The sequence below is a fragment of the Sinohyriopsis cumingii genome, unplaced genomic scaffold (assembly GCF_028554795.1).
Source record: "Sinohyriopsis cumingii isolate HCF-2022 unplaced genomic scaffold, ASM2855479v2 utg000624l, whole genome shotgun sequence".
In the NCBI taxonomy this organism is placed as follows: domain Eukaryota; kingdom Metazoa; phylum Mollusca; class Bivalvia; order Unionida; family Unionidae; genus Sinohyriopsis; species Sinohyriopsis cumingii.
Window position 1 is genome coordinate 3,255,697 of NW_028315919.1, and position 15,816 is coordinate 3,271,512.

Here is a 15,816-nt window from a genome sequence, read left to right on the forward strand (position 1 = left end):
TGTACTCATTATACTAGGATCTCATATATGGGCATTATTGCATGTACTCATTGCACCATGATATCATATATGGGTATGATTCATGTACTCATTATACCATGATCTTGTGTAATGTGGGTTTGATGCATGTAGTTTTTCTGTTGAACAGGCCTCAGTATAAGGCAGCCTCACTTATAATGCATTGCACTTTTATGGTTTCCCATGAGAGAATTATAGTGAGGGCCCACTGTATGTTGTCTAATCAGGATTTATACCATATGCTGTATTTTTTCTTGATGAAACATCATGGTGTGCTGATACATAATACCCTGACAGATTTTGGTCTACACAGTTAGAATTTGTGTATACTGTGAACATGAATAAAGATAAATATTAAACTGTAGTGTAACTGTTGTGTTGCTTTTACAGGAATGATGGTAGGTGGTTACTTCTGGGGCTCAATGGCAGATAGGGCTGGACGTCGATCAATCTTGATGTGGTCACTAACAGTTAATGGATTGGGTGCTTTGGCATCAAGTGCATCCCAAGTGTTTTGGCTGTTTTTATTGATGAGATTCATCAGTGGAATTGGGTAATATGGAAATCTGCTCAGGAAAATATGTGTGAAATACTGACAATAGTTTATTATATACTTATAAATACTGCAACTAATCTTTTTCTGACAATCTGCCATGCACTACTGTAACACTTTTGTCACACGTACAAGTGATTTCCTTTTTGATATCTTCACATTCTGATAATCTGATATGCACTATTGCAACACCTGCAAGTGATTTCCTTTTCGATATCATCACATTCTAACAAACTAGAAGACATCATATGAATGACCCCACTCCACCCAATTCTCACTGCAAGTGTATTTTTAAAATAATCATGCAGATATTCAAACTCCTTCAAATCAACCATCATTCATATCATACTCAGATCCAACCATAGAATGGACTCAAGTTTAGCTTTCAAGCCACCATCGAGGACAATTATAGGGTGTTGGCTACTTCAGACTGTAATGCTTAAGAATCAGTAGACCTCAATGAGGAGAAAGAGACACTGTCTCTCAGGTTCCTTCCCCAATCAGATAGACTTAAGACAACAGATGCCTTCATTACTGATCTCCCTGCACTTGACAAGAATATAGTAGTTTTTCCTATGTCCACTCGTCTGTTTTATGATGTGGACAAAATGTGCTCCATGTCACGTTCAGGCTGTTGGGATTTTGTCTCCTTGGCACTTTTATGCCCTGATGGAGACACCTGGCTCTAGCCACGCATAGGAGCTGATGGCCAAGATTGCTAGAGTCATTGATCAGGGTTGCTTGCCATACCATGGCCAATACTTGATAGATTGATATGATGTGTCCCATGTCTGCAATTCACATCACTCAAACCTCGCCATAATTCTCCCTTTCTGGGCAACCCTGTTTGGGTCAGCATTGCTGTTGGAGGAAGAATAGAGGAATTCCAGAGCAGGCAGCTCATTAACTGCTCCTCCACCCTGCGATTCAACCCACATGGACATTTGAAACCACTCAGCCCTGCCATTGTGAAGGTATGTTAAGCAGTCTCAGACAGAGTATCTTCTCAGTCATATGTACACCAATATTGATCCCTAAGAAGCATTTGTACAGAGCTGGTAATAAACGAATGTTGAGCTTGCTAGATCTCCCCCAAATCACTCAGAAAAAACAGGGCTGGGGTGTGTTTGGTCCAAGTCATTTAAGAGGGCTTTGGTTTCGTTCGTCATCAACCCCTCCCCTTGGCTCTTCAGTCAATTAATGTACCCCTATAATTCAAGATGGAGATGGTGAGATCAACCAGCCTCTCCATTCAAAGGAATGAATATGCATTCAGTCTCGATCTGATCGATGCATTTAACTTCCCAATCAACCATGTTTCTGATGAAAATTCTCCGTTTTGCTTGCCACGACACAGTTTATCAGTTGAGAGTCCTCCCCTTTGGCCTTAACATCAACCCTTGGAATTTACCAAGATTGCATTGTCAGCCTGTTCCAATCGATGTCTTCTGCTCATCTACAATGACGGCAGCGTACCTGGGTGACATCCTCCAAAACACATGGTAAATTCTACCTTACCCCAATGCAGGAACAATCTCCTCTCTCTCTCTCTCTCTCTTTAGATCATCTAGGCTTTCTAGTGAACTGGGAAAGTCAGACGTCCATCCATCCCAGAATTGTGTCCATCTGGGTATGGAATTTTAATCAACTAGAATTTAGTAGTGACTTCCTTTTGTTCCTGTAATCGGAACCATATCAAGTCCACAGCCAACAGGACTTAGATTTCAGCGAGAGAGTTTTTGCAGCTCCTTGGTTTATTCAATGTGGCAGTGGACTTGATCTTGCTAGACCCTCTTTTTATGCACCCCTTACAATAACATTAATGGACACCCCATTCTAAGTCTTCTTGATCAACAGTCATGACTACACCCAAATTTAATCATTCCTGCATCAGTGGCCCATCCCAGGTTGGCTGACCATGGGAATCCTGCTGGAGAAGCCCCAAATGGAAATAATAGCATGTACCAATGCCAATGCACATGGCTGGGTTACCCAAATGTTGCCAGACTTCACTACCATCAGCAGCACATGGAAGCCACATCAATATCCTAGAAATGAAGGCTGTCATTAACACCTTTCACTTCTGAAAAGATAAACTTGGGCAAAATGGTCACCATTAGGTCCAACAGCTCTGGTGATCACCTGTCTCCTCAAATAGCATGGCACCAAATTATCTGACCTATGTGTTCTGATTTGGCAGTTTCTACATTAGTGCAACAATCTCCATGTCAACATACAAATCAGACATATTCCCAGCAGAAAAACCAAGTCCTTTACACGGAATGGTCTTTCCATCAATCAGTCTTCACTCCGATTTGCACACTTTGAGGGCATCCAATGATCGACTTTTTGTGACAAGATGGATTCACAGGTTACCCACCTTCGTCTCTCTAGTTCCAAATCCAGAAGCTTGGGTCATGGATGCACTGTCAGTCACTTGTTAGGGGATTGTCTGCATTTGTTTATCTTCCTGCAGTCCTTTTACCAAAAATAATCCAGAAGATATATGGTCAAAATTGCAAGATGATTCTGATAGCCCCTCTCAGATGGGACAAGTCTTGAGTCACTGATCTAGCAATCAATCTGCTTAGGAAGATTCTGGCCAACCGAAATCTTCTTAACCACCACGGTCACAGGTGTTCATTTCATGCCCAGACAGTCTTCTTCTTCACATCTGGAGAGCCTTACAAGACAGACATTTTAAACCTTCAAGGCCTTCCACTCTGAAGGTTTACAGTGGAAATGGGCATGTTTTCAGAGACTGGTTTCACATCAGTGACATTGTTTTTTGAGTGCCTAAATCCCTCAACTGGCTGACTTTTTTTCTCTGGCTTTTTTAGGAGAAACGCTTGGCTCCATCTCTATCAAAGGCTACTGTTCCATATTAGACACATTCCAGCATCATGACAACCACAATTTTGGCCATAATAATGACTTATCAGATCTAGCCCATTTTGGTTTCAATCACCCAAAATCCATCACTGTTTCCAAATGAAACCAATCCTCTTGTTTAACATGAACCAATTTGAGCCTCTAACCCACCCTCCACTAAAATTATCATAAGTTTCCTGATAGCTTTAGCTTCCACATGCAGGGTAAGTGAGGTTCATGCCATTTTTGTTGACCAGAACTTTCTAAAGTCTAAAGTTCAGATTGGAAGGTTCGGTAGTTCTCTTGACGCAACCAGGTTTTGTAGCCAAAAGTAGGTTACCGTCTGCCTGTAACCAAACAGTCATCACTCACTTGAACCCTTCCATGGTCAGGTTGTGAACAGCAGCCCTTCAAGTTCCTGTTCACACTTTCAAACACTACTTGAAATGCACAGAGACAAGTTGTGGCACAAGCAAATGCCTCTTCTTTTTGGTGATAGCCGGGACACAGGATATCACCCCTCAACCCCTTGCTTCATGGCTGAAGGGATTTGTATGCTCAGCATGCTCTGATGTTGGATTAAGTTGGTTGTATGCTTAGTCTCCCCAGATCAGAGTCACCTCATGAAGATAACAGCCCAGAAACTTTGACCTATCTCTGTGAGCCTCGCATTCAGACATAACATTTCAATCAGAGATGTAAAAGAAGTTGTTGGCTGGCATGCGGAGTCAACCTTCTTGAGTTTTTATCTCAAAGATTTAGAGTTGCAGAGGAAAAATCTTACTTATGTTTGGTCTGGTGGTGGCAGAACAGTCAGCCACCATTCCCAACTAGGTCAATCAACACAACCTGTTTACTTTGCTGGTTTAACACATGAAATTTTGTAGACATAAAGATTTCAATATTGTCTTCTTAACTGTATGTTAGGGTCACAGGTCAGTTGACCCAGGCTGTGTTGCTTATCTAATTAGGAGAACAGGTTATTGTTCACATGGGGAGCCAACCATCATTACCTACAAAGGTACTCGAGGTAGAGGTCGGATGCTGAAAACATCCCCTCCTGTTATTCTTCTAACATATTGTGATTTGAGAGTGATTTTATTCATTGGAGAAGGAGGGGCCCCGAGTGGTCGAGTGGTCTAAAGTGCTCTCCGTTACGGATCACTGCCATCTTACTGCTGCCTGCGGTGGTTCGAGTCATGGATTCAGCCAATGTGGGTATGTGAGAAAAGCTTGCCAGTAGCTTCTCATGGGTCGGTGGTTCTTTCCAGGGTTTTCCTGGGTTCTTCCACCACCATTAATACTGGCCGCCATGTATAGCCTATCGTGTGCTGAGATATGGCATTAAACCCCACAACAACAACATCAGTGGAGAAAGCAAATTTTTAAGTAAATTATGTTTCTCCAAGAACAATTAACCAATCACATTACTGAAAAACCCTCCCAACCATCCCACCTTGCGAGCATCCTTGTTAATATTTTGCTCGGCTAAAAATAGCAACACCTGATGCTGGCAAGGGGAGGTAATGGGCAAGAGTTATTGCCTGTCGTCTTTATGAAATAGACATGAAAAAATGATCTTCATCTTTTTGCAAAGTTGGATTCATGAGGTAGCAGGCTAACATAATGTGTTTGGGTAAGTATTCTCAGAGAAACATAATTTACTATAAAAGAAAGTATTTTGTTCTTAGACAATTTACAGTTTGCAAATTCAGAAAAAATAGTAATGCTGCAATGAGAAAATTCATTTCTGTATTTCAAGAACAGGCAAAGGTTGTGTACTTGTACTATTTTTAGTACATTTCCTGAACACACAGAATCAGCTTGTTGCTTCAGACGACACATAGTTTTTCCTTCGGGTGATAACAAAATAAGTGTCATTACAAGTATGTGAAAGACATGAGTGTTAATTAATTTCTCCATATTGTGAGTTATAGAACAAACAACTTTTATCTGTTTTTGCCTGTTTCAGCAGTGCCCTTAAACCCCATAGAAAAACATCTTGTGAGTATGTGATATTATTTCATTAAATTTGCTGGTATCACATACACACCGGGCATGGGTTCAAGTCTTGTATTCAGCCAATATGGGTATGTGAGAAAGCTTGCCAGTAGCTTCTCGTGGGTCGGTGGTCTTTCCGGGGTTTTCCTGGGTTCTTCCTCCGCCATTAATACTGGCCGCCATGTATAGCCCATCATGTGCTGAAAAATGGCATTAAACCCTACAACAACAACAACAACAACAAAAATAATATACACACCTGAGATGATAAAGTATTCCCAGTCAGTTTCCTAATAATGGATTGTATAGGTGTATATAGTGTAAATTGTAGTAAAACTTTATTGTTAGAATTCATTTCTTTTGGGGGGCGCCGAGTGGTCTAAAGCATCCTCCTTTACGGATCACTGCCATCTCACCTGTCTACATTGGTTTGAATCTCGGATTTGGCCAAAGTGGGTATTTGAGAAAGTTTGCCAGTAGCTTCTCGTGTGTCGGTGGTTCTTTCCAGGGTTTTCCTGGTTTCTTCCTCCGCCATGTTTAGCCTGTCGTGTCTGAAAAATAACGTTAAACCCAACAACAACAACATTTCTTTTGTGGGAATAAATGTTTGTGTTTGGGAATATATTTGTCTGTACTTAGATTTGTCAATGTGGGATGTTATCTGATTGTTTCCATTAAGTCTTTAAATTCATGGTTTATGGCACCCCAATGAAAACTAGTGAATTGAGGTATAGTGAACATCGATCAGCTGGCATCACTCTGCTGTCTTGCTCAGTAATGTTGTTAAGCAAACAGTTGTTGTATGCAGCACTCTACAGTTTCACTTTATATATTTATCTCATATTGTAGCCTTGTTAAGAGATTCTAGTATTTCAAACGTATTTAATGTGAGATTGAAAGTGAAAATGACTTGTTTTGTTCATTTGTTCTGAGACATATGTTTGACATGTTATCTGCCATATTTAAAATATCTGTTATGGAAATTCTGGCCAGAAATAATCTTGAAATTTAGTTCTGTTTTGAAAGCTGAGTGTTGATCATTTGTTAGGTGATTGAATAATTCCATGTTTTCCTGCAGATTGATCTTTTTTTCCTGGCAGTCAGTATGACACTCCATCCAATAGTAATGTAGTGTCCTACATGTGTAAAGATATTGACTTGAAACTTTGGGACATGGTTGGGGTGCAGTCTTAGATTTGAACAATAGTTTAAAAAATGTGATATGACCCGTGGAGACAGGGTATGGAGAAAGGGATGGTTTTCCCAAAAAAAATCAAAAGTAATTTTTGTGTTCTTTATAGTAGGTGTTATAATGGGTTTTATGATTAATCCACTATCACCATTAACCAGCACAATCATGGGGGAGTGGGGCATAACATTTAAACTCTTCAGATCCCCACCCTGTAAATACCATATTGGTTTGATGCACATGAGGAGAAGAAATCTGACATAACTCAAATACAGGTGGTTGGTCACGTTTCAGGGGTAGAGAATTGCCTGTGGATCCTAACATAGAAACTGCTAATGTCCCAACACCATAACCATGTATACATTTAATGATAAACATCGAGGATATAAATTTAAATATGCATCCAATACTATCCCTGGGTTATGCCCCTCGTATAGGGGATTTGTCCCTGGGTCATCACTAGGAAATTCTTCTGACCCCTACCCTTTAACCACATACAAGAAGAAGAAAACAGACATATTTGCAGTACATTCCCAGGGTCTTGCTTATGTGATAGGGGACTTTCCCATGAGTCATAGTTTGGAAACTGTTTAGGTCAACACACTATAATCATGTGTACATTTAATGGGCATGAGGAGATAAATTACCATATGCATACCACTCAGGCCATGGGCCATATTCCTTGGGTGGGGTCATACCCCTGTATCACATCTTGGAAACAATGAAAATCCCCACCATATAACAATATAGGCACTTACTGGACATGAAGGGAAAATGATGTGCAGTGTGTAATATTGGTCACTGGATCAGGCTGTATCCCTAATGGCATAGCTTGGAAGCATGGGTTACTGTATATACTCACATATAAGCCAAAAAAATTTAGGAAAAAAATAAGGCCTGGAAGAAGGGGGTTTGGCTTATCTGCGGGCCAAGGTCCAAGTCTGAAATTTTTAACGCTTTTTTCCTTCGATTTCCAGTATTTATTGTTTCTGGCGATCGCCGAAGATGAGATCACATGCCTAATGATGCCACATGGCTCATAAGATTTGTACTGTCGTGAAGTGAAACAGATATTTTTTTCTAACTTAAGTGATAGGATAATGAATGAAAAACATGTTTCAACGTACTTGACATCTATTTGACAGATGTCCATCCACCAGAAAATGCAGCCATACATGTTATTTGAGCCACGGTGGTACGTGTATTTTCGAAAAGAACCGCCATATTAGTAATCTCCAGTCAGGTATTTAACCCTCAGTTAATCAGTAATCATTAAACTCTATGGTATCGTACAAATGCACGCTGAAGGTATATATGACAAACATTTTGATCGAGAGTAAAAATACATGTATGATAGTCTTAAAGGAACAATAGCGAGATGCTCCATAGGGGTTTGTTGTGCACACGCTTAGGAAGGGTAAATAACAGGGCAGTATACAAGTCAGCATGAATAATTGTAAAACAATATAATTTATGGGATTTTTTTGACAGGTGTTTTAGAAGTAATTGGCAGCCACAGTTTATATACACTTTTGTTTAGTTGTTTGTAAAGCAAAGTGTTTTGTTAGCGGTAGAGTGTTGTACAATAGCTACCATATGTGTAATCTGTGGTAAATGCCTCGGGGATAATAGGTTTGTTTTGTTGCACAATGCCAATGACTTTACTAATACATGCCGACTCTCAGATGTATTGTTTAATGAGATATGGTAGTGGACATGGTTTCTGCTCAAAGTTATAAACTGTCACAATACTTGAATAATGTCCACACTGAAACCAATCATATTTTGATCAAGTGAATCACATTACCGGTAGTTTAAAAAAAAACCCCACAAATAAACAACAATGATAAATAATTATCAAATACAAATTGATAACCAACCACACATGGAAATAATTACAGGATAAGGTATATAAATAGTATACTACCACTATAAGAAATTATTTCAGTTTAATCTCTCTAGAAGTTTATATTCAATTCAATCAGATAAAATGAATAGTGTTGGAAGTAAAAGAAAGCATTCTGCTTATAATGCAGCATTCAAACAAAGTTATTGAATATGCAGAAGCAAATAACAACTGTGCTGCAGCATGCAAATTTTTTGTGAACAAGAAGCAAGTACGGGAATGACGGAAAAGCAAAGCAGCATTAGAAGAAATGCCAGGAATCAAGAAGGCTTGTTGGACTGGGATTGCCTCTTTCCCTGAATTGGAGAAAGAACTCAGTGATTTTGTAAGTGAACGTCGACAAAATGGATACATTGTCACACAAACTGCAATTCGTCTACGTGCTGGTTTTCTCGTTTTATGAACCGGAATGGTTTCTGCCTCAGGCAGCGAACGAAGATAGCACAAAAGCTACCAAAAGACTTGGAAGAAAAAATTGAATTATTTCAGTAGTTCATCATTAAACGCAGAAAGGAGTGCTCATTTGGACTATCACAAATTGGAAATATGGATGAGACGCCTCTGACCTTTGACTTACCAAGCAATAAAACAATCAATGCTGTTGGTGAGAAAACTATTCTGATAAAAAGGACCAGCCAAGAAAAAATGCATTTCACGGTTGTATTGGCCTGTTTAGCTGATGGATCAAAGCTGCCTCCTGTCATCATTTTTAAAAGGAAGACGCTGCTGAAAAGCATGAAATCAATGCCATGGATGGAACAGAGGATGATGCTATATTTCAATCCGACAATGACAAGGAGAGCGAGAAGGAGAACGACACACTATCGGATGACCATGATGACAATGATGACGTATATGATGAAAGCACGCCCGTAACAGAAGCCGAGTTTTGTGAACTGTTTGGCGAGTCTGATACAGAGCCAGATTTTGAAGGATTCTAAAAGTGATAGAACTTTTATAATTCATGATATCAGAATGAAGATTAATTAAATTTCCATTAAGACTTAACACTTTAGAATTGTTTTTATTTCAACATATAAATTAGCTTTCTTACTTTCATTTTATTTAATATAGTGATTTGCCTAAATAAATGTATTCAGAACTCACTTTGTGCATCTTGTGATGTACTGGTAGTCTAGAAATTATGGGTTGGCTTATACGCGGGTCATGCACTTTATAACAGTTTTACCAATTCAGTTTGGGGGGTTGGCTTATACACGAACGGGCTTATACGTGAGTATATACGGTAGGTTTATTTTTTAAGTAGTAGTTATATTTTACATGCTATTATTGCATTGCTTTATCTTTTCTGGTGTTAATCCCCAGTCCAAAGTGATTATTTTCTCTGCCATTTATTATTTAGGTCTATGATAAAAACAGTATGACCCCGGTCTGATACTTCTGTCAACTTCCATCATTTGGAATATCATCCTTCTTTTTCTTAGACTTCTTGTTGTTATGACATGACTCTGAGTGCTTTACATTCTTTTCATTATTCAGTTTCTTTTGGCAAAATTGCTTTAAGTCATTTACTTTTCTGTTTGGTATTTAATATTTTCTCCACTATCCTAGTGTAATTTTTTTGTGTGTCTATTTTCATTGAATTTAAGGATTGTTTGTTGTTTTTTTCTAGTGAAGCAATGCTTCTTCCTTTTTGTATCCATGTCTTAATAACTGGTATTAGGGTAGGTATTTTCCACTTGTTTCTTGTTCTGGTTAATTGTTTTATTATTATATTTCCTTTCAGCACTTCATTATGTCTCAAGATTTTGGACAAATGTGTACTAGGTTTGGACACAGGTCACCAATCTAGGCAAAGGGATTGTATTGATACCCTCCCTTTCCACTTTCTTATCGTTCAGTCCCTATGGGGAACAGGTTTCAGGCTTCATTCCCCCATTTCAGGTGAGAGATAAGGTCCCACACCCACCCTTTACTATGTTCAAGTTCAACCCTTTTGCAGTTTGGGGAGTCTTATAACGTGATGGCGAGTTGGCCATGTCTCCATTTCCTCCCACGATGCCATGGATGACCTTCCTATGGAGAAAGGCAGACTGGACAGGCCTTGGACCCCATTCCCTCTGATTTCATTATCAAAGAAAATGTATGCTGCTGCTTGTCTCATTTGGTGATCAGAAGAGATTATCAATCTCCTACTTGAGGAAGAGAGGTAAGTCCTGTCCCCCTCCTCCCATCAGCTCGGGTGGCCTGGTGGTTAGAGCATCTGCCTCAGATGCGGGAGGTCGTGGGTTCAATCCCCGGCTGAGTCATACCAAAGACTTATAAAAATGGTACTAACAGCTGCCTCACTTGGCGCTCAGCATTAAGAGGTTAGTGTTAGGACTGGTTGGCCTGGTGTTAGGATAATGTGACTGGATGGGACATCATGCTATATGTCTGCAGCATGATGCCCCAGTGCTAGATATCACTATAAACTGTCACACTGCAGACATCGTAGCGATATGACTGAAAAATTGTTAAAGCTACATTAAAAATCCAAATCACACACACACACACACACAGAGTAACATGACTTAGAGATGTTGTATTATTCAAGTTCTAAATATTATGGTGATTATTTTATTGTTTTCATTACGTGTTTGTTACTCTATGGCTATGTGAGTTTGTTATATCACATTTGGGCATATGATTGCACCCCTACTTAGTAAGTGACAGATTATCCCTTTTTTGGTCAGACCACAATGATGATGCATGGATCTTTCCACAATAAAGGAGTTAAAGATGGATAATATTCCATATGATGGAATTTGACTTATGTATCATCAGACTGGGATCATGTTCTTGTTTTTTCTAGACCTCCAAATAATTAATGGAGGTGGAATAATCACCATAGACTTAAGACTAGTGCCAGGAAAAGAGATGGCAATGCACTAATAGCAGGTAAGTATTGCATAACTAAAATTAGTTTTACTTTTTCTTTTTCAGTGTTGGAGGAAGCATGCCAGTGATATTCTCATACTTCACGGAGTTCCAGCCAAAAGATAGACGAGGCCGGATGATCAGTGCCTTGGCCACCTTTTGGATGGGAGGGAATATCATTGCTGCAGGTGAGGATGTTTCTGGGCCTGTATTTCACAAATAGATCTTTGGTGTAGCATCCAGCACCATTTATATTTAACTTGAGTTTATATTTTACTTGAGTTTCACTGATCAGATATGATAGATGTATAGACCTAAAACTTAGGACACAGAAATGAAACCTGTTTAGTAGTCTTGTCTAATTAGAGCATAAGAGCATGATGGTTTTTCTCAGTCAGGTCATTTTAAGAGTGGTAAAGTCTTCTCTGAGAGCAGCCATCCTCCAAAATGGACATATTTATGCTCTCCATTAATGTATTTAATATAATTTTAATATAATTTTTTCTCTGCAAGTGGATAATAGGGGTCATTTATGCCAAGTTGATACCCAACATTCACATCTAGAATATTCCCATATGCCAGATATAAAACCTCAAGAAATTTCAAAGAAGGCACCCCTATGGATGGCAGGGTGCAGCACCCTTTGAAAACATGCAGTGATGCTGCCAGGCCAGTAGTGTGCTAATCAAGCCAAATTTACCATCTGACACATGATTTGAAATTAGTTATGTTGTAGAACTCATGCAATGAAACCTTGATCATCTGATACGTTTTGAAATTTACTGTTTAAGAATTCATGCAGTGAAACCTGAAGTCCTGCAAATTAAAATCTATGATGCATATGTAATCTAAACAAAGTCTAGCCACATTTTGCTCTTTGTAAAGTTGACTGCTTTCATCTTCATTACCAAGGTGTTTTTACATGTGTCTGGTAGCCTTTGCCATGCAGCTTTCGCACTGCCTGACTGCACATGACCAGTAATCCATTCATCTGTGTTCAAGACAATAGCAGGTCACAAGATGAAAACAAATGAAAGTTCCCTCTGGCAGGACTTCTAACTTGGATCAGGATTTTGAAAATGATGTTGATAACTTGGGAGACTATGAATGCTTCAGACACATCATTGGGGACCTCTGATTGAATGGAAACAACTGAAGTTTCTCATAATCAGAGTTAGTTAGTACTCCAGCTTCATGTGATGAGCCCCTCAAAGACCAGGAAAAAATCTGAGTAAATATTTCAGAAGTTCATGTTAATGATCAAGCTAGAAAAGCAAGCCTTGTTCATGCCTCTCCAAACTGTAGGTTGTGACTGTACAGACTAACTCTGCAATATGAAACTCATGAAAATGCCATCAGAATATTGCTAATATGGCTACAAGATGGTTCATATGATAACTGCAGTTTCAGTTGAACACAGGAAACATGGAAGGGAAATGGAATGACACATGTTCAAGTATTAAGGGTAAGACTACACCACCTGCAATTTTCCAGACACCCCTTCCCCTTCATTTCACCATAGGTGGGTACTCCACTTCTCCAGGGGCCCCAAGTGGCCGAGTGGTCTAAAGTGCTCACCATTCAGGATCACTGCCATCTCACCTGTCTGCGTGGGTTCGAGTCCAAGGCTCGGCTAGCGTGGGTACATGGGAAAGCCTGCCAGTAGCTTCTCGTGGGTCGGTGGTTCTTCTCTGGGTTTTCCAGGGTTCTTCCTCCACCAGTTATACTGGCTGCCATGAAAAGCCTATCTTGTGCTGAAAAATGGTGTTAAACCCTAGAACAACAACAACGAAATCCACTTCTCCATCTAATTCCTGGCAGCATCACTGACATTAGGTTATATTAAAATGCTTATTACGATATAAATTTGATCCTGTATCCCACTCTCCCTGATATTTTTGTGTGATTTTCATTTAATTTGTATAATAAGTTTTAGTTTTTAAAAGAATTTACATGCATAACCATTTTTATAAAATACAATGAAAGAACACTTAAGAAATCATGGTTTTGTCCTTGGTGGATTGGTGTTATTTTAAAATGCACTGTGTCAGTAAGAGAAAGAGGTGTTTTTGAGATGGAGGTGTCTACAAGGACAGGTTTCACTCTAAAGTTTCATGGTTTAGACACGTTTTGTTTGAAGCCAGTTGAAAGAATGAGTGTGATATTTTGAAGTGATACAAGGACATCCAGTCAAGACTTTTGTACTCCATATCAAACAAGTTCTTTATGTTTACTTGGAACAAAACCTGAATGCAGTGTTGTATTTATTATATACATGGTGTTCTAATGCTTTCCAAATTTTTTTATAGATATATGGTGTGAATAGAGTTAAAAACAAAATAGGAAAGAGTATCAACATGCAGATGTCATTGAAAACACCTAAATAGTTTAGTCTGGGTGTGTGATACAGAAGTACAGATTGAACATCTGTATTGAACGCTAGATAAACCATGTATTAAGATTAAATCAGTATTCAATAAAAAGAAGTATTTGGTTTGAAAGTGTTAACCCCAAGCATGCTGAATAAAAGAAGGTTTCATAGTATTTTGTTTTAAAGATATTTTTTATTTTAAATTTAATAATTATACCTCTCCCTCGATAACTCATGCACAACAGGGTCCACAAACATAGACTGCACTATAAGCGAGGCGTGAGTTACTGAGGGATCTCCAAAAATTGAGAGAAAAAATGGCTTTGACATCAAGAAAACCGTGGGGGGAAGCAGCGTTAGGGAACTGGGCTTTTTATTGACTGAACCCTCATTTTACAATCACGTCGATAATAATTTTTAATAACACGCTTTTCTGCTTGAATAAAAACAAATTCCAAAATGTCCAACATATAAAAGATTGTTCCAACTAGTTTCAACAACCATCACACATATGCGAAAAAAATCTGTGTATACGTAACTGCTTTTTGTTTTCTTGATGAGTCTGGTTCCCATACTGGTGTTTAATATTATCCTGCCAAATCGGGAGTCCACAGAGCAAGGAACTAGACTAACTGTTGCTACACCTCCAAACAAGATTCCTGTTTTTCCAAAAACACATGACATTTATTTTGTGAGATAATCGTCTATGTTGAAACTCAATTTTTTTATTGCTCAATTAGTACAACATTGATGTTGTGATTTCATTGGAATTAATAATGAAGCTTCTTATCATCCTTGAGGATTTCTCTAAGTGCCATTCAGGAATTCTCTGAAACTCGCTTGTCCACAATGGTCTGTATCTGTGAAAGCAAGTTCTTTATTTTATGAAATATTCATTTCACTTGGCTGCCTTGCTATCTTTGATCACAGTCATGAAAGAGTTGGTAAATTTAAGGTAGTTTATGTTACATATTAACATCTATAAGCATTCATTTGATCGATTGAAGTGAGTTCACCCGACATATGACTGGAGCTGCCAGATTTTAAGTTTGTAGGATTTTCGTGCCTTTTAACTTTTCTTTTATTCCACCTCCTTTATTTGATTCAAAAGACATAATTAATGTGATAATACAAAGGAGGCCAACTTTAATTCAGTGTAACAATACAACAAATAACTCCCTAAGTCAGTTATCAAAACGCAGTTGGCACTTAATTAGGTTCTCAGAGAAACGCTCGTGGACATGGCTGTTACAGTAGATTGATGCATTTTACATTTAATTACAAGAGGACACATTGCATTTATGACAATTACACTTAAAAGGAACTAAAAGATAGAACTAGAACACAAATTTCAGTTGATAAAAAAATTATTTAATTTGTATTTATTTATTAAAGTACTGCCTCCACTCAGCGTAAGTGACATTTTCATTGATCGAAATTTCCTTACATATCATTAATTTATGTGTACTAGGAATGTTGTTTGGAAAGAAAATTTATAAATTTGTATGGCCTAATTTTAAATTTGATATTTCATAGTGTTGATTAAAATTTCCAGGTCCTATCTACCGTTTTCTACGATAAAACGAAAGATACATCAGAGTTTCCGTTACCGATTTTCTTCAAGTTCAACAAATAAGGATAAATTTTTGGGGTATTTTCTGGTTTAAAAAATGGGATCCACACTTGACCCCATGTTATAAGCGGGTTTGCAAGTTATCAGGGTGCGAGTTATCAAGGGAGTGGTGTATACAAGATTTTTTTCTAAAGTTAATAATATTTTAGGAAAGTAAATATGTTGTTCATTCTATAAGTGCAAATATTTTTTAAAAAAAGATAATGGTTTATCTAGTGCTATAGTTTGTTCCATACACTTTTAATCATATATATATATAAACAAGTGTGAGTTTAAATTGAGTGTACTTGGATTTTGATTGGAAACAGAGTGGAAGCTGAAAATAGGGTTAAAGTTCAATATTATTGAAAACAAGTTTGATCCAAAATTTACTGCAAATCAAGAGACTTCCATC

At 38.3% G+C, this 15,816-nt stretch overlaps 1 protein-coding gene across 2 annotated transcripts in view; it reads left to right on the forward strand.

Moving 5' to 3' along the window:
- LOC149773619 (synaptic vesicle glycoprotein 2C-like) overlaps window positions 1-15,816 on the forward strand; it is a 79,570-nt gene that overhangs the window by 25,634 nt on the left and 38,120 nt on the right. For both annotated transcript variants that reach the window (XM_089946350.1, XM_089946349.1), the window contains exons 4-5: window positions 409-571; window positions 11,485-11,606. In XM_089946350.1, coding sequence (XP_089802476.1) covers window positions 409-571; window positions 11,485-11,606 — 285 coding nt within the window. The remainder of the gene's footprint in view (window positions 1-408; window positions 572-11,484; window positions 11,607-15,816) is intronic.